Source organism: Eleutherodactylus coqui, chromosome 6 (assembly GCF_035609145.1).
Source record: "Eleutherodactylus coqui strain aEleCoq1 chromosome 6, aEleCoq1.hap1, whole genome shotgun sequence".
NCBI classification, from domain to species: Eukaryota; Metazoa; Chordata; class Amphibia; order Anura; family Eleutherodactylidae; genus Eleutherodactylus; species Eleutherodactylus coqui.
In genome coordinates, this window is record NC_089842.1 from 29,934,616 (window position 1) to 29,961,944 (window position 27,329).

Genomic DNA, 27,329 nt, shown 5'->3' on the forward strand with positions numbered 1-27,329 from the left:
ATTGTATGCTCTTGTGAGCAGGATGCTGACCTGTACTTCTTCATAGACTGTTAGCTCTTCTGTCACCCCTTTTTCCTTATAGATTGTAAGCTCTTGTGAGCAGGACCCTCACCCCTATTGTTTACTGGTTTGTAATGTCTGATTTTAGCTATTCATGTTCCATGGGGATTGCATGTGCTGCAAAATATGTTGACATCAGATACATAAAGATTCTTATTTACAGTAGATGCTCTATGGATTTTATAAATAGGATTATAATGCCAAAGGGTAAAACTATCCACGACTATTTGACAAGTAGAGAGTATGATTTATCTGTTTGCTACATGTCATCTGCCTTTCCCAGTGCCACAGGATATGGTACACAATTAACAGGTTTCATCATCCTATATCCTATCCAACTGAGAATGGTATATATATATATGAGCCTCAGACCACCAAGTAATCATCCTACCCGAAGAATCATCTCACCTGCGCAGATCAGCAGTCAAGATGACTTCCTTCTCTGCTACCGGCCTCATCGTCTTCTGTGCTTTGCTGGGCTCAGGTGAGTTTACCGATGACCATTTATGCTGATTTCTTGAGATCCTACATAATGATAACAAGGGGAGTAAAAGTCTTATATATATATATATATATATATATATATATATATGTGTTTTATAGCTTTACATTAATGTATTCTATCCTCAAGAAGCCACATTCCCATATTAATGCAATAGAAGTGAGCAAATTCTGTGACCCTCACCAGATATTTCAAGGTTCTATATTGATTGAAAGCAGAACATTCATATAACTTTCCAAAAATTTGTGATTGAGACCCCCAGTAAGGCAATGGCTGTTATTTGTGTATATATTCTATTATGTATATATTCTTCCCTGTCCAGTGGTAGTCTTATGTGGAACACGCTCTTCCACATCCAGTGGTAGTCTTCTGTGGAACACCCTCTTCCACATCCAGTGGTAGTCTTCTGTAGAACACCCTCTTCCACATCCAGTGGTAGTCTTCTGTGGAACACCCTCTTCCACATCCAGTGGTAGTCTTCTGTTGAACACCCTCTTCCACATCCAGTGGTAGTCTTACGTGGAACACCCACTTCCACATCCAGTGGTAGTCTTATGTGGAACACCCTCTTCCACATCCAGTGGTAGGTTTACATGGACTCATCTCTTCAATATCTGGTGATGGGTTTATGTGAATGTCAAAACAGCAGATGTGAATCTGCTGTGCCACAAATCAGTTTGGTTTTGCGGCTGATCTCTTCCAGGGTCAGCAGCTGGGGTTCCCTTGCATTCACCCTTTAACCCTACCAATCTGTTATTTGCCGCAGGGACCCCCAGACTGTTACTGCAGAAGTAGTCTCAATATTGTGGCAGTTTACGAAAGGAGAAGATGGTAAAGCTGGGTAGAACACGCATAGGTCATGCCAGGAGTCAGTCAGAACAAGTGCACAGCTTTGAATACCAAACTGGACTAAATGCTACTGTCAATAGCAGAGGGTATGTAAAATAGCCAGAGACTTGTCTGAATTGTCTGGCACTGGTAAGGTTGGGCGCATGTGCTGTCTCTTTAGGAGGCAAGCTGGCTGCATGCATCCACCCTATGGAGACCAGGAAACTGATGCAGAGAACACAAGATATACGGCACTGGCCATGACCAATGACAGGGAAAGATAGGGGACACTGTCAACCATGATCAACAGCCGTAACTGTGGACTCATTTCTTCCATGTCCATTGGTGATTTTATGCGAACCTACCTTTCCATGTCCAGTGTTCAGTTTATGTAGCTAATCTTTACAATTTTAGTGATAGTTGTGGAAGGTTAACCCTTTCCAATGTACTGTCTGACGTCTGAAGACATTCTGATTAAAGGCTGTACAGCTCCGATGTCAGAGGACAACCGGCAGGGTATTCTTACTGTATATGACTGGCCACTCTGTTATCAGGGGCCACTCTGACATGTCACATACTGCAGTACTGGCTCTAGCCAGCAGACAGTGTCATTGTATAATGTCAGAAAGAGAAAGCCCCCTAGGAAAAGCTGAATCCAAAATTTGATTGCAAAGGGTTAATGCCCTTAAAATACAAGTGGTGGTTGAATCATATCCTCATAATAATAATACTAGAATTAGCAAACCAAAAAAGATGCAGTTATCACGAAAAAAGACCTTTATGAATCAAGAATCCAAGTCTTTGTTGATGTTGGTAATAACAAACATACGGGTCTCGTTGACAATGACCGATGTCCGAGTCTTGTTGACCAATGACCAATGTCCGAGTCTCGTTGTCAATGACCAATGTCCGAGTCTCGTTGGTAATGACCAATGTCCGAGTCTTGTTGACCAATGACCAATATCCGAGTCTTGTTGACCAATGACCAATGTCCGAGTCTTGTTGACCAATGACCAATGTCCAAGTCTTGTTGACCAATGACCAATGTCCGAGTCTTGTTGACCAATGACCAATGTCCAAGTCTTGTTGACCAATGACCAATGTCCGAGTCTTGCAGGCTCCTTTCTGATTGTCCCTATATAAGATCACTAGATTGTCCTCTTTATTTTCCAGCTTTTTCTCACAGATGTTATGAGTGTATGACCGCCAACTCCAAAACATGTAATCCGATTGAAACTGAATGCATTGGAAGTCGATGTATGACCGTCTCCCAATATTTTCAGGATGGTGAGCGCAACTCAAGTCTTCCTTTTCACAAATGTCCCTATTTCCATTCTAGTTTTGATGATTATTTTCTCTTTTGTAGATAAACATATTTTCCACTCAATGTACAAAGGCTGTGCCAATGAAACTATGTGTGGCAAGCAGGGCATGGTAACGGGGAAACAATTGAAATTCATGGGTTTGATAAAGTGCTGCAATGGAGATCTATGCAACAATGACGAATTTCAAAGTAAGTGTCACAATAGTAATAATAATAGTGGAAAAATGGACCGATGACTAAAATCTATGACTTATTAGGGAATATGTAAATCATAAGGGTTCTCCCATTTGGAGGCTCCTTCTATTAGTTAGTGAACAGCTCTTGCTCTAGCCAAGCCTGCTGTCCATATATTACATGGCCAGATATGCATTAGTGCACTGATCTTGTAATCAGGCCAGATTAAGGTTATCTAGAATATGCAGCAGTTAATTTATTGAGCCCCTTCATCAACTCCAGACAAAGGAAAAGGTGTTTATGGATGGTCTTATAAGTCTCCTCATTCACCTTCTAGGTGCTCTCCTTAAGGAGTGATGTTATCCCTCCTGATTCACATCATAGACCTCTCACTTGCCAAGCCAGAATCCTACTGCACATTGATGAGGGGCAAAAATCCTGAAACAGCTGTCTGTGCATGAATTCTGACATGATTTTCAATTATCAATCATTGTGCCAAGGACCTGTATAAAAGGTCGGACATTGATTTGCAGAACTGCTGCCATCCAATAGGTGGGGCAGCAGAGGTATAGTCCCCTCTTACTTGTTTCAGAGTTTTAAGCAATTTAATTGACAATATACAGCCTGAAATGTGTATTTTAAACCGCATAATAGGATAATATATAAAATGAGACAGTTCGGTCTGGGTGAAAAGGTGTATATCTGGGTAAAGAATTGGTTCAGAGATAGAAAGCAGAGGGTAGTAATAAATGGTCCGTACTCTGATTGGGCCTCCGTTGCTAGTGGGGTGCCACAGGGGACAATATTAGGCCCCATTCTGTTCAATATATTTATCAATGACCTGATAGAGGGACTGCACAGTAAAATATCAATATTTGCAGATGATACAAAATTATACAATATAATTAATGCAACGGAGGACAATGTATATGGCTCCAAATGGACCTAGATAAGCTGGGGGTTGCGTAGAAAAATGGCAAATGAAGTTCAATGTTGATAAATGTAAGGTTATGCACATGGGCAGGAGAAATGGATGCCACCAATATACACTAAATGGGGTACTGCTAGGAAAAAGTGATATGGCAAAAGACCTGGGGGCACAAGTTGACTGCAGACTTAACTGGTGCAACCAATGCCAGTCAGCTGCTGTGAAGGTAAATAAAGTCTTGGGGTACATTAAAAGAGATATGGGGGTGAGGGACGAGAACATTATTCTTCCACTATATAAGGCACTTTTCAGGCCTTTTAAGTCTCTTCACTCACCTTCTTGGTGCTCTAATTAAGGAGTGATGAGCATGGATGGCCTTATAAGTTTCCTCACTCACCTTCTTGGTCACCAAATTGTTGTTATAGAGTGTACAGCTACTGTATGATCAGTAAGGGTCGGATGCTGTATAATGCTTAAAATACTTTCAATATGCAAGTGATGCAGAGTTATAAGCTATAGTATACCAATAATACTGCCAAATAGAGTCTACATAATATCCCCATATCATGTCTAAATAACATGAAAGTATGATGTTTATAAAGATTTCATAATACGTACAAGGTAGAACAGCACATTATTCTCTCTGTTTCCTAACACCCATCTTCTAATGCAGCAGTGCCATTCCCTACTTGAGGTCTGTAGCATGTCAGGTAATATGGAGGCTAAAATGTGTGCATATTATGGCTACGTTAGACTGGTCGAAGTTCTGAACTAATCAGACACAGAATACAATACTATTTACATCCAGTGATCACAGGTAACATCTTCTCTGTTTGGAGTAATTTTCTTTCCTTTTCTTCTCCATCTGGAATAGATCACCATGATGACTTTTCCCGATGATTGCAGAGTTCGTTGTTGAGATACCTTTGTCCCCTTACATCCCCACCTTCTATAGTAACACAAACTCTCCATCCTTTATTACCGCCATCCTGCTGCTACTACCCATTTTGTGCCAGCTGGAACCCCAGGTGCTCTCTTAGCCATGCACTCTGTGCATTAAGGACATGGATGCAGATGAAAACAATGGGGTAACTACAAAATGATGGGCCCCAAATCAAATCATAAAATTAATTCAGACCTCAGATTTCAGGGTGTGCTGCAGTGATCTGTTGTACTACAGGGTTCCAGGAGAACACCTCCTGAGGTTGGGGTTAATAGAGCTGGCTGGGTGTAGTATTCTGCAGCAGCCAATCTCCTTTAGTCTTCGGCACATATAAACCCAGCTCCTGTATTTGTCTGTTATTCAGGGTGAGCAGTCATGTTACTTCAGCTTGCTGTGTGATTTGTGTCCTGTTGTCTGTCCTGTACAGCTTGCTGTGTGATTTCGGTCCTGTTCTCTGTGCTGTTGCAGCTTGCTGTGTGACTTGTCCTGTTATCTGTGCTGTTGCAGCTTGCAGTGTGAACTGTGTCCAGTGCCGCTGGACTCCTAGTTAGTGTAGGGACTAGCGGTATAGCCAGGAGCTGTGAAGTGGCTCGCTAGCTTCCATGTTTTGATCAAAATGTCAACTAATACCTCGTATTTATATTCAGCTTTACTATCTGCTATTAGTGGTTGCATCTTGGCTGCTGTATGCTGTGTTTTCTGGCTCTGTGTGTCTTCTTGTTTTGTCCACTTGTCCCTGTCATGTGGCATGTGTATATGTCCTGTTCTAGTGCGTGGTTCCTAGGAGTATCTAGGGCCCAGATCCGAGGACCGCTGGGCTGCCCTTTATTGGGGCAATGTCCCCACTTAGGTAGGGCCATGTCATCCTCTCTGTAGTTAAAGGCCAGGTGTCTGAAACCCGCGTGTATTCTTTGGTCATGATCGTGTGGGCCCCGTGCTTAGTTGCCCACATGATCATAACATCTGATCTGATATAAAAAATAATTCAAGCCCAAGACCTCTAAATAAATTAGGAGTCCAGACTGCACAATTAATTCAGATCCCAGAAAAGATGCCAAAAGCAATCCAGACCTTAAACCAGATCACTAAGTAAAGTGAGATCAGGAAAAAAAACCTCAGACTGCTCTCTTTACCAATAACAATAACTTGCTGGGACCACAACGGGGACACTAAAGCATAGTGGGGCCACAGATGGAGCATTAAAGTTAAGTAGGACCACAGAAGGGGAACTAAAACTTATTGGGGCCATAGAAGGCCTATTAATATTTAGGGTTGCGGAGGGGATATTATTACTTTGTGGGGATACAGAGTGGAAACTAGTACTATGGGGGTTTACCATGAGGTTCACTTTGCATAAAGGTAGGATGGAAAAATTGTGCAGAGACAAGTCATGGGTAGACAAAGTATTTATGATGGCCCCGGCCTACATAAAGTAGTAAACTGGACAACGCCAATCAGAGAAGACATTACCTGTGATCACTGGAGGTAATTGCACTGTAATCACTATCACTGTGTAGAGCTGTTATCTGACTATTATTTAGAGATATACTATTAATGTGACAGGGTTACTGAGGGGCAATTTTACTGCGAAAAGGTCACAGTAAGGCACTATTACTTTAAGGGGGGGGGTCTCTGAGGGGGAATATTACTGTGAGGAGGTCACTGAGGAGCACTATTAGTGTAAATGGGTCACTGAAGGACACGATCTGTGAGGGGGTCTCAGATGGACACTATTACTGCGGAGGCATCAATGAGGGGTACTTCTCTGTGAGGGGCCAGAGGGATCACAGTGTTTCTGTGACAGGTCATTGAAAGACAATATAACTCTTATGGGGTCACTGAGGAGCACTATTTCTGTGAGGGGTCTCAGAGAAGCACTATTACTTTAGGTGTGTCACTGAAGGGCACTATTACTGTTTGGGATCACTGAAAGGTACTATTACTGTGATGGGTCACTGAGGGAAACTAATAATGTGAGGGCGTCATTGAGGGGCACTAGAACTCTGATGGGTCACTGAGAGGCACTAATACTATTAGGGGGACACTGAGGGACACTGAGGGACACTAGTACTGTGAGGGATCACTGAAGGGTACTTTTATCATAATAGGATCTCTGTGGGGCACTGCTGCTATGAGAAAGTCACTAGAGAACACTAGTACTGTGAAGGGGTTACTGAGGGGCACTATTACTGTGAAGGGGTCACTATGTGAAACTAGTATAGAGGGCATCATTGAAGAGCACTAGTATTCTGAGGGGTCTATGAGAAGCACTATTACTGTGAGAGGTCACTAAGAGGCACTATTACCCTAAGGTGGTCACTAAGGGGCAATATTACTGTCAGACAACACAAAGGGTGTCTATTTTCGTAAAAGGTAGCATAACCTAATATTAAAAAAGAAAAACATTTGCTGTGGCAAGTTGTTGAAAAGTTTTTGTTCCTTGTTGAAAAACCGAGCGATAGAAGTAACGATGACCGACACTGGTGTGTCTTCTTGACAATGGGCCATAACTCAGTTGAAATATGAAGTGTAGCTATAACTGCATTTATTTCTCCAGCTCCTGCAGAAAATAACACAAAAAATGGCTTAAAATGTCCATTTGCCTACTGCAAGGGCAGTACTGAGGACTGTACGCCTGTTGAATGGAAATCATGCACTGGGATCGAGAACACATGCTTTGAATACCGGGGGGAAATGAGCATTCCTGGTGAGACGATCTTTATTTACCCGAATGTTTTTATTGCTCCCTTGCATGTATAATAAAATATGAAGCAGCTTCACATATAAGTCTTAAAGGGGTTGTCCCTCGCCGAAACAGGTTTTTTTTAACCCCCCCCCCCCCCCGTTCGGCGCGAGACAACCCCGATGCAGGGGTTAAAAAAACACACCGGGTAGTACTTACCCGAATCCCGGCGGTCCGGCGTCTTCATACTCACCTGCTGAAGATGGCCGCCGGGATCCTGTCTCTCTGTGGACTGCAGGGCTTCTGTGCGGTCCATTGCCGATTCCAGCCTCCTGATTGGCTGGAATCGGCATGTGACGGGGCGGAGCTACACGGAGACGGCATTCTGCACGAGCGGCCCCATTGAAGACAGCAGAAGACCCGGACTGCGCAAGCGCGGCTAATTTGGCCATTAGAGGCCGAAAATTAGTCGGCACCATGGAGACGAGGACGCCAGCAACGGAGCAGGTAAGTATAAATCTTTTGATAACTTCTGTATGGCTCATAATTAATGCACAATGTACATTACAAAGTGCATTAATATGGCCATACAGAAGTGTATAGACCCACTTGCTGCCGCGGGACAACCCCTTTAACTAAAAATATTTGACTGTTTTGTGTGTTCGGCTGCTGTAGGCATTTCACGACCTTTCAGGTCCGATTGATACAAGAATTAGACTATAGACATACGATTTCACCCAATGATGTCTGTTCTATTGTTTTTGTGTCTACAGATGAGTCGGTGGGAAGCTATTCTTTGAGAGGTTGTTCTAACCCTATTTCATGCGTATGCAACTTTAATGTTGCCATCGGGATTAATGAAATACGTAGGGTAGCATTGAAATGCAACGAGACACAGCCTGTAAAGGAATGAATCAATCATCTTCTTTCAATTCTAATGATCTCTCTCATCTGTTTAATCATGTAGTGTATAATGTATAATGCCTTCCATCTAGATCAGGGGTGTCCAACCTGCAGCCAGTAGGCCACATGAGGTCCAGGATGCCTATGAATGCGGGTGAGGAAGGGGGGTCTTGCAGGCTGAATCTGGAGGGGGTGAGTCCGCAGGCGGTACCTGGCAGTGGCAGGCTTACGCTGACAGACAGGCTCATATAGATGACGAGGCACTGGGCGGCACTTGCAGCTCTTTGACTGTCTGACTCAGTCTCTCTAGGTCCAGCGATTCTCCTTCCTGTCCTCCTGAGTCCTGATTGCTTCTATCCAGTATCAAGGGGAGCATGGTATACAGTGGTCTCATATTGGCCAGCCAACACTGTGTGTCCCTTCCCTGGTCTCAAAAATGGGCCAGTGACCACAAAGGACATATGAGTTTAGACAGGTTCCTGTGTCCAGACTTACATGCAGAAGCAAGCACTGACTCCAGTCTGGAAACTATATAGCCTGGTGGCGGCTGTGGATATTTGGAGAAGGATGGGGGTTTGAGAACACAGTGGAGGTCAATGGGAGTTGTTTGGAGGATGATGGGGGTCACATGAAAGGTGATGCTCTGCATCGTTAGTGTTTGTGTATTCATTTGTGGCCCAAGACAACTCTTCTTTTTCCAATGTGGCCCGGAGACACTAAAAGGTTGGACACCTCGGATCTAGATTATGCCTTGGCTTTGTAGTTGATATATGGGTCTCTTTTCTGAGTAATCATCTGAATATATTGCTCTGTTGGGGAAGTACAACTCTTAGCATACTTGTCATACTGGGAGCTGTAGCATCCCGCAGCCGTGAATTACAGATCATCGGTCTGGCCAACCCATGGACAGCGAAGAATGGAAATTTCTCATGATTTAAGTTTTACACTAGGATGTGATTATCCGCATGTCAATAAATACTCACTAAGCAATGTGTCTTCTCTGTCTGACTTTATATCTGAGGAGTGGAGAGCTGAGACAGGACAATGAGTAGTCAGCTCCATTAGGCCTCATGTCCACGGGGAAAATCAGGCCCGCTCTGGATTCTCCATGGAGAATCTGCAGCGGGTCCCTCCTGCCCCGCGGACATGAGCGCTGAAAATAGGAATTTAAAAGAATTAACTCACCCGCAGCGGGCCGGAAAGTCTTCTCTTCCTCACGGCCGGATCTTCTTTTTCGGCAGGCGGATGAACTCGTCACGCCGGCGGCACGTCGCCGACGTGCTGCGCGCATGCGCCGGGCACATCCGCCGAGCCGAAGCAAGAAAGATCCGGCCGTGAGGAAGAGAAGACCTTCCCAGTCCGCTCCGGGTGAGTTAATTCTTTTAAATTCCTATTTTAGGTCTCCCGCGGATCCGGACGGCTTCCATAGGCTTCAATAGAAGCCCGTGGGAGCCGTCCCCGTGGGAGACCCGCACGAAAATGGAGCATGGTCCAGATTTTTTCATGCTCCATTTTTTTTTTAAATCACTTTTATTGACGATCCGTGGATATTTATCTACCCGCGGGTGGTCAATGCATCCCTATGGGGTGCGGATCCGTGGGCAGGAGAAGAGTTAAAATCCGCTGCGGATTTTAATTCTTCTTTTGCCCGTGGACATGAGCCCTTAGAGCGGCAGCCCGGGTGTCACTAGACACCGTGCTGGAGTGCTAATGCAACACTGTAAAATGCACATGCATCAGGGGAAAGCCTTTTAGTAACCGCCATAAATAGGCATATTGGTAGCTACTAATGGGTAAATCCTACTACTGTATGTCCAGATATATGTTTATATGATATGAAAATAGGGGAGTAGCTATGTCTTGGGACCCCCATTTTCTCCACTCAATATGATTGGCACCACTCTCGAGAACCCACTAAACTACCAAAAATTCTTTAACATCTGGCACCTGACAGTTTTATTTCCATCACAGCACTTCACACTTTACATTAAACAGATGCATAAATCAACCCTGGCCCAGGCTACATTCACATGGGTGAGCACGATATCCCACCTATATACATACTTCTCGTTATGATTCTCCCTTCAGTACACAGCCTGTCCTACTCATATATACACTGCTCCTCATGTTCCACTCTTACACATACTTCTCACCATGTCACACGTATATACACACTGCCCCTTATGGTTCTCTCTCTAGTACACAGACTGCTCCCCATGTCCCACACATATACACACTGCTCCTTATGGTTCTTCCTTCTAGTATATACACAGCTCACCATGTCCGACTCATATACACAGTACTCCCCAAGTCCCACCTTATAGATACTGCTCATTGTGGTTCTCCTGCTAGTACACAGACTGCTCCCCATGTCCCACACATATACACACTGCTCCTTATGGTTCTCCCTCTAGTACACAGACTGCTTCCATTGTCCTACTCATGCATATACTGCTCTCCATGTTCCACTCCTATACATACTGCTCTTTATGATTCTCCATCTAATACACAGATTGCTCCCCTTGTCCCACTCATATGTCACATGAGATGCAGGGGAATAAAATGAATCCCCTGCTAAATATTGCATACCTAACACAGGAGGAAGTGCAGAGCCAGTAAAAGAGGATTAAAATTGATAAATCACCGGGCCCAGATGGAATACACCAAGGGTTCTAAGTGACATACCGTTATTTCTTATATTAATGGACACTATTGAGACTGGGGTTATACCACTGGATTGGCATATTGCCAATGTGGTTCTAATTTACAAAAAGGGGTCTAAAAGAGAGCCTGGTAACTACAGGCCAGTAAGTCTCACTTCAATCAAATTTGCCGATGACACAAAGCTAGGAGGCATAGCTAACACTAGGGAAGAGAGGGAGTGTATTCAAAAAGATCTAGTAAAGCTTGAACAATAGGCGTCAAGTAACAGAATGGTGTTTAACAAGGAGAAAAGCAAAGTCTTACATCTGACCAAGAAAAATGAAAAAAGCACATACAGAATGGGAGGAATTGAGCTAAGCAGCACATGTGAAAAAGACTTGGGGATACTAATAGATCATAAACTGAACATGAGTCTACAATGTGATGCAGCAGTCAAAAAGGCAAACACAATTCTAGGATGTATAGAGCATAGAGTCTAGATCACGTGAGGTAATTATCCCCTCTACTCTTGCTTAGTCAGAGCTCATCTGGAATACTGTGTAGTTCTGGGCACCCCACTTTAAAAAAGACATAGACAAACTACAAACTGCAGCAATTTCCGAGAAGGGTTACCAAGATGGTGAGCGGTCTGAAAATCATGTCCTATGAAGAACGGTTAAAGTATCTGACAATATTTAGCTTGAAAAAGGAAGGCTGAGAGGAGACTGAATAGCTGTCTACAAATATCTGAAGGGCTGTCACAGTGAAGGGGGATCAGCACTATTCTCATCTGCACAAGGAAAGACTAGAAGCAATGAGATGAAACTGAAAGGAAGGAGCAATCTTCCATACACTTTGATTGTGCCACTCACACTAGCCGTGTGAAACATGTATGCAAAAAATAAAATCGCAGCACGTTTTATCTTGGCACGCACATACACGTCAAGGTAGTGTATGGGGATTGGCGTCACATAGCAAGTTTGCATTGCTTGACAAAAGTCCAATTAAGGACCTAAACATATCCTGTATATATATATATATATATATATATATATATATATATATATACCGTAAATACCGGCGTATAAGACGACTTTTGAACCCAGAAAAATCTGCTCTGAAGTCGGGGGTCGTCCTATACGCCGGTAATACAAAAAAAAGAAAGTGTAAAAAAAAAAAAATCATTACTCACCTCCCCCGGTGTTCTGCGGCGCTGCTGCAGGCTGTCGCTCCCTCCTGGTCCCCGGCAGAGCATTGCTTTCTGGACGCAGGGCTTGAAATCCCCGCCTCCAGAAAGCTAATACTGTGATTGGCTAACACACGCTGTCAGCCAATCACAGCCATTCAATGATATCATTGAATCGCTGTAATTGGCTGAAGGCACGTGTGTTTTAGCCAATCACAGCCATTCAATGAAGTCATTGAATGGCTGTAATTGGCTAACGGCCCTGCGTCCAAAAAGCAATGCTCTGCCGGGGACCAGGAGGGAGCGACAGCCTGCAGCAGCGCCGCAGAACGCCGGGGAAGGTGAGTAATGATTTTATTTTTTTTGCTCCACTGTATTCCCGGCGTATAAGGTGACAGTTGGGGGGTCGTCTTATATGCCCCGTCGCCTTATACGCTGGAATATACAGTATATATATATATATATATATATATATTTTTTTTTTTTTATGGGAGAATAAAGGAAACTTTGTGACTTCTACACCCATGAATGCTGCCACATTTCTTTTCTTCATTTGACTGTGGATTAGGTCCAGATCCAGGTGGCTGGTGTATTATTGAGGGTCCCACCACAGGAGTCGTTGTTCTATTGTGCTGCTGATAATATCTGTATCTATCAAGTTTGCATTATCATTAGCTGCTGCTAGCGTACTCATGCATGGCACTCTAGAAACATGGTTATATATATGCAGCTTTTCCTGTAGTGGCCACTGGACTATAACAACAAAGGTCTATAGCACTAGCGTAACTATAAGGGATGCTGGGGATGCGGTTGCACCCGGGCCCAGGAGCCTTAGGAGGCCCGAGGCCCATAAGGCCTCTACACCCAAATAGGGAGCCCAGTAGGGGGGGCACAAGATAAACTTTTGCACCCGGGCCCATGAGCTTTTAGCTACGCCCCTTATCTATAGCACATACGAAGAGGATCATGTATCGGATCTGTGACATCACTTGTACATCCCAGTGACATCTCATATATGGGTCACATGGGCTAGGACATGCAGTCAAAACAAGGAAAAAATACTTCAGCGCTCCGTTAAGCTGTATCAATGTGTATCAGGATCTTACTTGTTTGGGGGTGCCCGATCTCCTGGCACCCCTCACGTCCAAAGGAGCAGAAACCCAGTGGAGAGAAGCGTATTCTTATAGGTCAAATTTAATATATTTAAAACAAATTTACAAAATGCGACGCGTTTCGGCTTACACCAAGCCTTTCTCAAGCATATAGAATAGTTTACAAACTACCTCTATTTATAGCAAGCAAACAAATGGGAAAAATAAGAGGGAGGGGGAGGAGAGCAATCTATTCAGTCACTCCCCTAATGGGCGTTGATTTCCAATTAATAATATAATAAAGTGCATATAGCTCTCAAAAGTATCTTACCCCTAAAGTGTTGGTATCCTCTTGCCAGTATTAATCGCACATTGAATGGTCTGTAATGGTAAACGGGATCCCTCTGAGTGGCATCCACATGGTATCGCGGCGCCATTGATGACGTCGATATAATCAAATGATAGTCCAAACTTTCCAAGGTACGGGCGTAATGAAAATGCGCCGTAAGGGAGGGGAGGCGGGAGGGGCATTCCCGATGACGTCGGTGGAGTCACCCGGAATCCCCAACCTGCGCCCTTTATTCCAACATCCAACACCAGGAAGGTACACAAGCAGTGGCCCACTTTCTACAAATTGACCATCTCATACCCAGTAACCAAAAACAGTTTATATTGGACGGTTTGTCGTTCATCTTACGGAATAATTATTTTAGATATGGTAAACAGTACTACATACAGACCCGTGGCACAGCAATGGGCACCAAGTGTGCCCCTTGCTTTGCCAATCTCTATATGGGGGCGTTCAAAGAAACCATCCAAGACCCACATATTCGTTTCTATAAACGATTTATTGACGATATAATACTAATATGGGACGGTACAATAGATGAAGTTGATATCTTTATCCACTAACTTAACCAAAACAAATGGAACCTCCAGTTTACCGGATCATCTAGTCCCACGAATATCACATTCCTAGATCTTGATATAAGTATTAAAGAAGGTGCGATCCAGACACAGACGCACTTCAGGGAGGTCGACGCTAATAGTCTATTGGACCTCCGAAGCAACCACTCTAAACGTGGAAGACCAACGTCCTGTATGGTCAGTTAAAAAGGATTAGACGGAACTGTTCTACTATTGAGACCTTTGAAAAACAAGCGAAATTAATATGTGATAGATTTAGAGATAAAAAATATCCAGTAACCCTCATCCATAACTCTTACAAGAAAGCTAAAGATGAGGAACGGGTCTTAAGAAAGAATAAAACACAATTGGAACCAGAAAATAAGGGAATACTACGTTTTATGACAAAATATAATAATAAACATAAAGAACTTAAACAAATTATAGTTAAACATTGGGATATTCTCAAAGCCGATCCCTGTTTACTGTTGGACCTCCCATCCAAACCGAATCTAACATACCGTAAAAATAAAATGGCGCCGCGCTACCATGCGGACGCCACTCAGAGGGATCCCGTTTACCATTACAGACCATTCAATGTGCGATTAATATTGGCAAGAGGATACCAACACTTTAGGGGTAAGATACTTTTGAGAGCTATATGCACTTTATTATATTATTAATTGGAAATCAACGCCCATTAGGGGAGTGACTGAATAGATTGCTCTCCTCCCCCTCCCTCTTATTTTTCCCATTTGTTTGCTTGCTATAAATAGAGGTAGTTTGTAAACTATTCTATATGCTTGAGAAAGGCTTGGTGTAAGCCGAAACGCGTCACATTTTGTAAATTTGTTTTAAATATATTAAATTTGACCTATAAGAATATGCTTCTCTCCACTGGGTTTCTGCTCCTTTGGATGTGAGGGGTGCCAGGAGATTGGGCACCCCCAAACAAGTAAGATCCTGATACACATTGATACAGCTTAACGGAGCGCTGAAGTATTTTTTCCTTGTTTTGACTGCATATCCTTTTCCTCCTTAAACGCATATGTTTGGAGTTATCTTCTGTTGCTCTCCCCCTGGGATGTCTTAGGACCGTTGACCTGGAAATAACCAGATTCTGGTATAAGAGGCTCACGTGGACCAACTAACTGAGGACCGGTTCAGTTGCGGTAAGTCCCCCTATACATCAGCCCTTTTTGTTCTTTCTTTTTACACCACTGGAGCGCCGCTTCTGATTTATATTACTTTGTTTATGGGCTAGGACATGATAGACTTAGCCTTGTATATGGGATCTTCCTTTTTGGGGCAGGCACACGAAGGAAGAAGGTCTACCACAGTCATGTGAGTGTGCAAAAAAAGGACCATTGCTGCCAATATAAATGAAGTCCAATTGGTGGGATGGAGCAGTGGGCCACTAATTATGTGAGCAATGCTTTTTATTTTTTTCAATCACATTCCTTGCCATTTTTAAAAATTTCCCTTAACTGTAAACCTCTTTAACCCCCGAAAGGACGCAACCTTTTTTTTTTCATTTTAATTAAAAAAAAAAAAATATATATATATATATATCTATCAATATATCTGCCTGAGGGCTTGTTTTTTGCGGGATGAGTTGTATTTTCCAATGGTACTATTCAATGTACCATATAATGTACTGAAAAACGTAAAAAAAATTCTAAGTGCAGTGACATGCAAAAAAGACGCAATTCCACCATCTTTACTGGTTGTTTCTACGCTGTAAACGCTGCTGCAAAAAATCTAATTCTATGGGTCGGTACGATTACGATCATACCAAATTGATATAATTTTTTTTGCTGTACTACTTTAAAAAATGAATATTTCCTGCCGCCATCTTCTGACCGCCATACCGTTTTTATTTTATCATCCACCTAGTTGTGTGAGGGCTCGTTTTTTGCAGGACAGCCTGTAGATTCAATTGGAGTACATATCACTTTTTGATCGCTTTTTATTATATTTTTCCTTGGAGACCAAAAAAGCGCAATGTGTATTTATTTCTGATGACGTTCACCATGCGGGGTAAATAATGGGTTACTTTGACAGATTTGATAAAATGTTTTGGGTTTTTTAAATTAATATTTTATTATTATAAATATGGGAAATTGTATATTTTATAAACTTTTATTAGCTTTTATATTTTTTAATAATTAATAAAACTTTTTAAAACTGATTTTAACTTTTTTTTTAGTCTCCAAAAAGGATATGAACTTGCGATGGTTTAACCCCTTAAGGACATGGCCTAGTTTGGGCCTAAGGACGCAACGATTTTTCGGGGATTTTCATCTCAATTTTTCAAAATCCATAACTTTTTTATTTTTTCATTGACGCGGCCGTATAAGGGCTTGTATTTTGTGTAGCGTATTGAAGTTTTTATCGCTGCCATTTTTGGGTACATAGGCTATATTGTAAAACTTTATTTTTTTTTTATGATTGCAGGGAGAGAAAACGCATCAATTCTGCCATAGATTTTTTTTTACAGCGTTAATCATGCAGCATAAACGACACAATACATTTTTTCTGCAGGTCGGTACGATTACAACAATACCAAAATTCTTGTACTTTTTTAGGTTTTTCCACTTAGGATAAAAAGCATGTCCAACTTATTGTACGTGTCGTTACGGACACGATGATACCAAATATGTGGGATTTAAATTTTTTTTATGCTAATATGAGAAAAAGCATGTAAGCATTTTTTTTTTACATTTTTCTTTTTTGCGCATTATTTTTATCTTTTTTTACACCATTTGTGTCCCTCTGGGGGACTTACATCATAGCACCGATGATCGCTATGAGACGGCTTTGCACAACTTCTCTCCTGCAATGCCTTATCGCTTATTACACCGATCACAGACAGTGGCAATACAGGACACTTGTAGGTGGCATCCTGTTACCATGGCAACCAGATGGGCTCTCTGCAATCTTCCTGTGCGAACAGGCAGTTGTTTATCTATGAGTGGTTGCCTGTTTATTTCTGAATGGTAGTGGTCAACCGTAAGCAATCTCCCGCACTTCACCTCCATTCACTGAACAATTAACACTCCTATGTGAAAGCAAAGGAGTGATCATCTTTGAGATGCCTGTCGGACGCTTAACCACCCAACAGTCTTCCCATGTGCAAGACCCTATGAAGCAGCCTCATAATAGTCTGCATGCATCTTATAAAAGGGGTTGTCCAGTTGTAAACTATTCATGGTCTTTATTCTGGATAGGTTATCAATAGTGGATCAGCCGGGGTCCGCCACACAGAACCCCCAGCGGTCAGATGTTCACCAAGCCAGTGTGCTTGCCCGGTATGCTGATTTCTGCAGGAAGCAGATAGCTCCATTCTCACTGCAGTTGTCAGGCTTGGTATTATGGGTAAAGCTCCCATTGAAGTGAATGGCCAGTAATACCAAGCTTGAGCACTGCAGTGAAAATGGAGTGTTTTCTTCTTGTAGAAATCAGCTCAGTGGACATGCACAGTGCACACGGGCTTGGTGAACAGCTGATCACTAGGGGTCCTAGTTAAACCTCCCCCCACTAAGAATAGGCCATCAATAGTTTACAAATGGACAACCCCTTTAAGTGAGAATTAATGAGTTTCTCCCTTTTTCTCTGCTCGGAGTACAAAGAATCGACCAGGGACAGACAGTTTTTACACATCCTAAACCACAGACATGACAACCATATCTGCTTGGAAAGAGTTTATTAACGTTTAGAGATAATCACATCTTGATTTAAATCCACAGAGAATTATTTAGAGTTGCTCTCAGTATTTGAACGGGGTGGGCAGAGTCACAGGTGTCAGCAAAACTCCTGTAATCCTCATGTATTGCCTTGATTAGAGATGAGCGAGTAGTGCCTTATGCGAGTACCTGCCCGCTCGTCTCAAAAGATTCGCGTGCCGGTGGGGGGCGAGGAGCGGCGGGGAGGAACGGGGGGTAGATCACTCTCTCCCCCCCGCTCCACCCTGCTCACTCCCGCAACTCACCGCTCTCCCCCGCCGGCACCCGAATATTTTGAGACGAGTGGGCAGGTACTCGCATAAGGCACTACTTGCTCGAGTAGTTTGCCTTAGCTAGTACGCTAGCTCATCTCTAACCTTGATCATTAATGTAATATTGGGACTAGATTGAATCGTCATTACATTTTGTGCCATTTTCCCACTTTGGCGGTTGATGTTCACTCAGTCTCCTTTTACTAGGAGAAAACCATCAGCAAATAGGTTAGCTATAGCCAATGGTCTTGTTATGCGCTAAATTCATTTCTTTTTAGTACTGTGTAATAAATATATCAACCTAAGCAAACAAAAAATAATAAAAAAAAATAAAATATATATATATATATATATATATATATATATATATATATATATATATATATATATATATATATATAAATTCATTCATTCATATATCCACCCTCATAGAAAATAGATAGCAGTGAAATGGTTAACTTGTTCAATACTGTACACTGTGTGTGTTGCATTCTTATGTTGTATCTCCAACACTCCTACACATAGTTTCTCAGGACTTCACAATCTCTACAGATGTGTTTCTTATGAGAAAGACCTGCAATGCTGCTCCTTATCTCGTCCCTTGGATTCCTTAGTCCAAAATTGGAATATCAAGTCTATGCTTCTTGGGTATATAGGAATGACATGTTCACATAGCAACATACACCTAGGGCTGTCATCAGCGTCATTACATACTAGGTCAATCATGAGTTGTTATGATGTTGGGAGGGGCATGCATGTAATTGGTGTGTCATATTCAGTAAAACTGTATTGTACTTCCTTTCAATAAACCAGAAGGGTATGGGGGCTGACAGATAGCATCCGTGAGCTCAAATGCATATATTCATGCATGAAGCTTCTCATTATAACCAATATGGAGCAAACCAGTGAAATCTTCTGGAATATGATTTATTCCCATGACACTCCTCCATGTCTTCATTATTGCATGTGTTTTGCAGTCACACTATTGCTTGCTTTCTGCTGTATATGTTTAAATAACAGAAAATATTTGGCTCATTAAGAAATGAAAAATCTGGCGCAGATGACTGAGGACTAGGGATGAGCGAGCATACTCGTCCGAGCTTGATACTCGTTCGAGTATTAGGGTGTTCGAGATACTCGAGACGAGCACCACGCGATGTTCGAGTTACTTTCACTTTCATCTCTGAGAAATTTGCGCGCTTTTCTGGCCAATAGAAAGACATGGAAGGCATTACAACTTCCTCCTGTGACGTTCCAGCCCTATACCACCCTGCAGTGAGTGGCTGGGGAGATCAGATGACACCCGAGTATTTAAATCTGCCCCGCCCGCGGCTCGCCACAGATGCATTCTGACAGAGATCAGGGAAAGTGCTGGTGATGCTGCTGCTATAGGGAAAGGGTTAGGTGTTATTTTAGTCTTCAAGAACCCCAACGGTCCTTCTTAGGGCCACATCTGACCGTGTTGAGGCTGCTTTTAGCAGTGTTGCACAATTTTTTTTTTTTTGTATATCGGGCATGCAGACCATAGCGTCCTCAGTCTGCAGTCATTTTACTGAGTATAGGGGCAGTACTGGTGAGGCAGGGAAAGAGGTATACTGGCTATATAGGCAGTGGGCTTTTTCCCCAAAACTTCCAAAAAATACAATATTTGGCCTGCCTGTCACTGCCTTCAGTTTACTGCGTCTCTGCTGGGGGTACTAGTTGTTGAATTAATACCCAACCTTGCGCATAATTGTTGCCTGCCTCTGCAGTGCATTATGTACGCGAAGTCAGCCTCCAACAGGGCAATTGAAATACAGTGCATATCACAGGCAGTGGGCTTTTTCCCAAAAACTTCCAAAAAATACAATATTAGGCCTACCTGTCACTGCCTTCAGTTTACTGCGTCTCTGCTGCGGGTAGTAGTTGTTGAATTAATACCCAGCCTTGCGCATAATTGTTGTCTGCCTCTGCTGTGCGCTCTGTAAGCGAAGTCAGCCTCCAACCACAGGCCAATAAGCGGCACATTTAATTACAGCGTTCTGTTTCTGCTAATCTCGTAATACACCATGCTGAGGGGTAGGGGTAGGCCTAGAGGACGTGGATGCGGGCGAGGACGTGGAGGCCCAAGTCAGGGTGTGGGCACAGGCCGAGCTCCTGATCCAGGTGTATCACAGCCGACTGCTGCGGGATTAGGAGAGAGGCAAGTTTCAGGGGTCCCCAGATTCATCTCACAATTAATGGGTCCACGCGGTAGACCTTTATTAGAAAATGAACAGTGTGAGCAGGTCCTGTCGTGGATGGCAGAAAGTGCATACAGCAATCTATCAACCACCCAGTCTTGTACGACGTCCACAGCTGCAACTCTGAATCCTCCGGCTGCTGCTCCTCCTTCCTCCCAGCCTCTTCACTCCATGAAAATGACACATTCTGAGGAGCAGGCAGACTCCCAGGAACTGTTCTCGGGCCCCTGCCCAGATTGGGCAGCAATGGTTCCTCTCCCACCAGAGGAGTTTATCGTGACCGATGCCTAACCTTTGGAAAGTTCCCGGGGTCCGGGGGATGAGGCTGGGGACTTACGGCAACTGTCTGAAGAGCTTTCAGTGGGTGAGGAGGACGATGACGATGAGACACAGTTGTCTTGCAGTGAGGTAGTAGTAAGGGCAGTAAGTCCGAGGGATGAGCGCACAGAGGATTCGGAGGAAGAGCAGCTGGACGATGAGGTGACTGACCCCACCTGGTTTGCTAAGCCTACTGAGGACAGGTCTTCAGAGGGGGAGGCAAGTGCAGCAGCAGGACAGGTTGGAAGAGGCAGTGCGGTGGCCAGGGGTAGAGGCAGGGCCAGACCGAATAATCCACCAACTGTTTCCCAAAGCGCCCCCTCGCGCCATGCCACCCTGCAGAGGCCGAGGTGCTCAAAGGTCTGGCAGTTTTTCACTGAGAGTGCAGACGACCGATGAACAGTGGTGTGCAACCTTTGTCGCGCCAAGATCAGCCGGGGAGCCACAACCACCAGCCTCACCACCACCAGCATTCGCAGACATATGATGGCCAAGCACCCCACAAGGTGGGACGAAGGCCGTTCACCGCCTCCGGTTTGCACCGCTGCCTCTCCCCCTGTGCCCCAACCTGCCACTAAGACCCAACCCCCCTCTCAGGGCACAGGCACTACCGTCTCCTGGCCTGCACCCACACCCTCACCTCCGCTGTCCTTCGGCCCCATCCACCAATGTCTGTCAGCGCACCGTCCAGCCGTCGCTAGCGCAAGTGTTGGAGCGCAAGCGCAAGTACGCCACCACGCACCCGCACGCTCAAGCGTTAAACGTGCACATAGCCAAATTTATCAGCCTGGAGATGCTGCCGTATAGGGTTGTGGAAACGGAGTCTTTCAAAAGTATGATGGCGGCGGCGGCCCCGCGCTACTCAGTTCCCAGTCGCCACTACTTTTCCCGATGTGCTGTCCCAGCCCTGCACGACCACGTCTCCCGCAACATTGTACGTGCCCTCACCAACGTGGTTACTGGTAAGGTCCACTTAACAACGGACACGTGGACAAGCACAGGCGGGCAGGGCCACTATATCTCCCTGACGGCACATTGGGTGAATTTAGTGGAGGCTGGGACAGAGTCAGAGCCTGGGACCGCTCACGTCCTACCCACCCCCAGAATTGTGGGCCCCAGCTCGGTGCTGGTATCTGCGGCGGTCTATGCTTCCTCCACTAAACCACCCTCCTCCTCCTCCTCCTCCTCCTACGCAACCTCTGTCTCGCAATCAAGATGTGTCAGCAGCAGCACGTCGCCAGCAGTCGGTGTCGCGTGGCATGGCAGCACAGTGGTGGGCAAGCGTCAGCAGGCCGTGCTGAAACTACTCAGCTTAGGAGATAAGAGGCTAACGGCCCACGAACTGCTGCAGGGTCTGACAGAGCAGACCGACCGCTGGCTTGCGCCGCTGAGGCTCCAACCCGGCATGGTCGTGTGTGACAACGGCCGTAACCTGGTGGCGGCTCTGCAGCTCGGCAGCCTCACGCACGTGCCATGCCTGGCCCACGTCTTTAATTTGGTGGTTCAGCGCTTTCTGAAAAGCTACCCACACTTGTCAGACCTGCTCGGAAAGGTGCGCCGGCTCAGCGCACATTTCCGCAAGTCCCACACGGACGCTGCCACCCTGCGCACCGTGCAACATTGGTTTCATCTGCCAGTGCACCAACTGCTGTGCGACGTGCCCACACGGTGGAACTCTACGCTCCACATGTTGGCCAGGCTCTATGAGCAGCGTAGAGCTATAGTGGAATACCAACTCCAACATGGGCGGCGCAGTGGGAGTCAGCCTCCTCAATTCTTTACAGAAGAGTGGGCCTGGTTGGCAGACATCTGCCAGGTCCTTGGAAACTTTGAGGAGTCTACCCAGATGGTGAGCGGCGATGCTGCAATCATTAGCATCACCATTCCTCTGCTATGCCTCTTGAGAAGTTCCTTGCAAATCATAAAGGCAGACGCTTTGCGCTCGGAAAAAGAGGCGGGGGAAGACAGTATGTCGCTGGATAGTCAGGGCACCCTCCTGTCTATATCTCAGCGCATTGAGGAGGAGGAGGAGGAGCATGAGGAAGATGAGGAGGAGGGGGAAGAGACAGCTTGGCCCACTGCTGAGGGTACACATGCTGCTTGCCTGTCATCCTTTCAGCATGTATGGCCTGAGGAGGAGGAGGAGGATCCTGAAAGTGATCTTCCTAGTGAGGACAGCCATGTGTTGCGTACAGGTACCCTGGCACACATGGCTGACTTCATGTTAGGATGCCTTTCTCATGACTCTCGCTTTACACGCATTCTGGCCACTACGGATTCCTGGGTGTACACACTGCTCGACCCACGGTATAAGGAGAACCTTTCCACTCTCATACCTGAAGAGGAAAGGGGTTCGAGAGTGATGCTATACCACAGGACCCTGGCGGACAAACTGATGGTAAAATTCCCATCCGACAGCGCTAGTGGCCGAAGGCGCAGTTCCGAGGGCCAGATAGCAGGGGAGGCGCAGAGATCGGGCAGCATGTACAGCACAGGCAGGGGAACACTCTCTAAGGCCTTTGACAGCTTTCTGGCTCCCCAGCAAGACTGTGTCACCGCTCCCCAGTCAAGGCTGAGTCGGCGGGAGCACTGCAAAAGGATGGTGAGGGAGTACGTAGCCGATCGCACGACCGTCCTCCGTGATGCCTCTGCCCCCTACAACTACTGGGTGTCGAAGCTGGACACGTGGCCTGAACTCGCGCTGTATGCCCTGGAGGTGCTTGCTTGTCCTGCGGCTAGCGTCTTGTCAGAGAGGGTGTTTAGTGCGGCTGGGGGAATCATCACAGATAAGCATACCCGCCTGTCAACCAACAGTGCCGACAGGCTTACACTCTTCAAGATGAACAAAGCCTGGATTTCCCCAGACTTCTCTTCTCCACCAGCGGACAGCAGCGATACCTGAACAATACGTAGGCTGCACCCGCGGATGGAAGCATCGTTCTCTATCACCATCCAAAACGGGGACCTTTTAAGCTTCATCAATCTGTGTATAATATTCATCCTCCTTCTCCTGCTCCTCCTCCTGAAACCTGACGTAATCATGCCGAACGGGCAATTTTTCTTAGGCCCACAAGGCTCAGTCATATAATTTTTGTAAACAATGTTTATACGTTTCAATTCTCATTAAAGCGTTGAAACTTGCACCTGAACCAATTTTTATTTTAACTGGGCTGCCTCCAGGCCTAGTTACAAATTAAGCCACATTAACCAAAGCGATTAATGGGTTTCACCTGCCCTCTTGGTTGGGCATGGGCAATTTTTCTGACGTACATTAGTACTGTTTGTACACCAATTTTTTGGGGCCCTCGCCTACAGTGTAATCCAATTAATTTTTTGCCCACCTGCATTAAAGCTGATGTTACATCAGCTGTGTTGCGCACTGCAATGGGATATATTTATGTACCGCCGGTGGGTTCCAGGGAGCCACCCATGCTGTGGGTCCACAGGGAGTTGTAACTGCATGTGTCTATTTCTAAAGAACCCCAGTCTGACTGGGGCATGCAGTGTGGGCCGAAGCCCACCTGCATTTAATCGGACGTTACCTCAGCTGTGATGGGCACTGCAATGGGGTACATTTATGTACAGCCGGTGGGTTCCAGGGAGCCACCCATGCTGTGGGTGCACACGGAATTCCCATTGCGGAGTTGTACCTGCCTGTGACTATTTATAAAAAAACGCGGTCTGACTGGAGCATGCAGACACCTTGACAGAATGAATAGTGTGTGGCACATAGGTTCCCCATTGCTATGCCCACGTGTGCAGCTCCTGATGGAGGTGGCACAGGATTGGATTTCTCATTGCTTCTGTACAGCATTGTGGGCTATCGCCCCGCCCCTTTTAAAGAGGGTCGCTGCCTAGCCGTGCCAACCCTCTGCAGTGTGTGCCTGCGGTTCCTCCTCATGGCAGACGCACTTATAAATAGACATGAGTGTGGCGTGGCATGAGGGCAGCTGAAGGCTGGGCAGGGACAGTTTTCTTGTGCGCTGTGGACACTGGGTCGTGCGGGGGGGAGGGGGGGGGGTTTGGGCAGCATGTAACCCAGGAGAAGTGGCAGCGGAGTGTCATGCAGGCAGTGATTGTGCTTTGTTGGAGGTAGTGTGGTGCTTAGCTAAGGTATGCATTGCTAATGAGGGCTTTTCAGAAGTAAAAGTTGTTGGGAGGGGGGGGGCCCACTCTTGCTGGTATTGTGGCTTAATAGTGGGACCTGTGAACTTGAGATGCAGCCCAACATGTAGCCCCTCGCCTGCCCTATCCGTTGCTGTGTCGTTCCCATCACTTTCTTGAATTGCCCAGATTTTCGCAAACGAAAACCTTAGCGAGCATCGGCGATATACAAAAATGCTCGGGTCGCCCATTGACTTCAATGGGGTTCGTTACTCGAAACGAACCCTCGAGCATCGCGATAATTTCGTCCCGAGTAACGAGCACCCGAGCATTTTGGTGCTCGCTCATCTCTAATTATAGTTAAACATTGGGATATTCTCAAAGCCAATCCCTATTTACTGTTGGACCTCCCGTCCAAACCGAATCTAACATATCGTAAAAATAAAATGGCGCCGCGCTACCATGCGGACGCCACTCAGAGGGATCCCGTTTACCATTACAGACCATTCAATGTGCGATTAATATTGGCAAGAGGATACCAACACTTTAGGGGTAAGATAGTTTTGAGAGCTATATGCACTTTATTATATTATTAATTGGAACGTTCACCATTATTAATTGGACGTTCACCATGCGGGGTAAATAATGGGTTACTTTGACAGATTTGATAAAATGTTTTGGGTTTTTTAAATTAATATTTTATTATTATAAATGTGGGAAATTGTATATTTTATAAACTTTTATTAGCTTTTTTTTTTTTAATAATTAATAAAACTTTTTAAAACTGATTTTAACTTTTTTTTTTTAGTCTCCAAAAAAGATATGAACTTGCGATGGTTTAACCCCTTAAGGACATGGCCTATTTTGGGCTTAAGGACGCAACGATTTTTGGGGGATTTTCATCTCAATTTTTCAAAAGCCATAACTTTTTTATTTTTTCATTGACGCGGCCGTATAAGGGCTTGTATTTTGTGTAGCGTATTGAAGTTTTTATCGCTGCCATTTTGGGGTACATGATTGCAGGGAGAGAAAACGCATCAATTCTGCCATAGATTTTTTTTTTACAGCGTTAATCATGCAGCATAAACGACACAATACATTTTTTCTGCAGGTCGGTACGATTACAACAATACCAAAATTCTTGTACTTTTTTAGGTTTTTCCACTTAGGATAAAAATCATGTTCAACTTATTGTACGTGTCGTTACGGACACGCTGATACCAAATATGTGGGATTTAAATTTTTTTTTATGCTAATATGAGAAAAAGCATGTAAGCATTTTTGTTTACATTTTTCTTTTTTGCACATTATTTTTATCTTTTTTTACACCATTTGTGTCCCTCTGGGGGACTTACATCATAGCACCGATGATCGCTATGAGACGGCTTTGCACAACTTCTCTCCTGCAATGCCTTATCGCTTATTACACCGATCACAGACAGTGGCAATACAGGACGCTTGTAGGTGGCATCCTGTTACCATGGCAACCAGACGGGCTCTCTGCAATCTTCCTGTGTGAACATGCAGTTGTTTATCTATGAATGGTTGCCTGTTTTTTTCTGAATGGTAGTGGTCAACCGTAAGCAATCTCCCGCACTTCACCTCCACTCACTGAACAATTAACACTCCTTTGTGAAAGCAAAGGAGTGATCATCTTTGAGTTGCCTGTCGGGCGCTTAACCACCCAACAGTCTTCCCATGTGCAAGACCCTATGAAGCAGCCTCATAATAGTCTGCATGCATCTTATTAAGGGGGTTGTCCAGTTGTAAACTATTCGTGGTCTTTATTCTGGATAGGTTATCAATAGTGGATCAGCCGGGGTCCGCCACACAGAACCCCCAGCGGTCAGATGTTCACCAAGCCAGTGTGCTTGCCCGGTATGCTGATTTCTGCAGGAAGCAGATAGCTCCATTCTCACTGCAGTTGTCAGGCTTGGTATTATGGGTAAAGCTCCCATTGAAGTGAATGGCCAGTAATACCAAGCTTGAGCACTGCAGTGAAAATGGAGTGTTTTCTTCTTGCAGAAATCAGCTCAGTGGACATGCACAGTGCACACGGGCTTGGTGAACAGCTGATCACTAGGGGTCCTAGTTAAACCTCCCCCCACTAAGAATAGGCCATTAATAGTTTACAAATGGACAACCCCTTTAAGTGAGAATTAATGAGTTTCTCCCTTTTTCTCTGCTCGGAGTACAAAGAATCGACCAGGGACAGACAGTTTTTACACATCCTAAACCACAGACATGACAACCATATCTGCTTGGAAAGAGTTTATTAACGTTTAGAGATAATCACATCTTGATTTAATTCCACAGAGAATTATTTAGAGTTGCTCTCAGTATTTGAACGGGGTGGGCAGAGTCACAGGTGTCAGCAAAACTCCTGTAATCCTCATGTATTGCCTTGATTAGAAATGAGCGAGTATACTCGCTAAGGCAAACTACTCGAGCGAGTAGTGCCTTATGCGAGTACCTGCCCGCTCGTCTCAAAAGATTCGCGTGCCGGTGGGGGGCGAG

The 27,329-nt window shown here is 44.8% G+C and overlaps 1 protein-coding gene across 1 annotated transcript; it reads left to right on the top strand.

Moving 5' to 3' along the window:
- Window positions 1-408: 408 nt before the first annotated feature.
- On the top strand, window positions 409-9,335 carry LOC136572027 (phospholipase A2 inhibitor and Ly6/PLAUR domain-containing protein-like). The gene is made up of 5 exons (XM_066572645.1): window positions 409-544; window positions 2,564-2,677; window positions 2,757-2,903; window positions 7,317-7,466; window positions 8,216-9,335. The coding sequence occupies exons 1-5, from the start codon at window positions 490-492 to the stop codon at window positions 8,353-8,355; spliced, it is 606 nt and encodes a 201-aa protein (XP_066428742.1). The 5' UTR covers window positions 409-489; the 3' UTR covers window positions 8,356-9,335.
- Window positions 9,336-27,329: the final 17,994 nt, after the last annotated feature.

What these genes read in the sequence shown, in the direction of transcription:
- LOC136572027 (XM_066572645.1), top strand. Translation starts at nt 490, where the DNA reads ATGACTTCCTTCTCTGCTACCGGCCTCATCGTCTTCTGTGCTTTGCTG. An exon ending in CAACAATGACGAATTTCAAA is followed by an intron (nt 2,904 to 7,316) that starts GTAAGTGTCACA and finishes TTATTTCTCCAG; the next exon opens with CTCCTGCAGAAAATAACACA. An exon ending in GGGGGAAATGAGCATTCCTG is followed by an intron (nt 7,467 to 8,215) that starts GTGAGACGATCT and finishes TTGTGTCTACAG; the next exon opens with ATGAGTCGGTGGGAAGCTAT.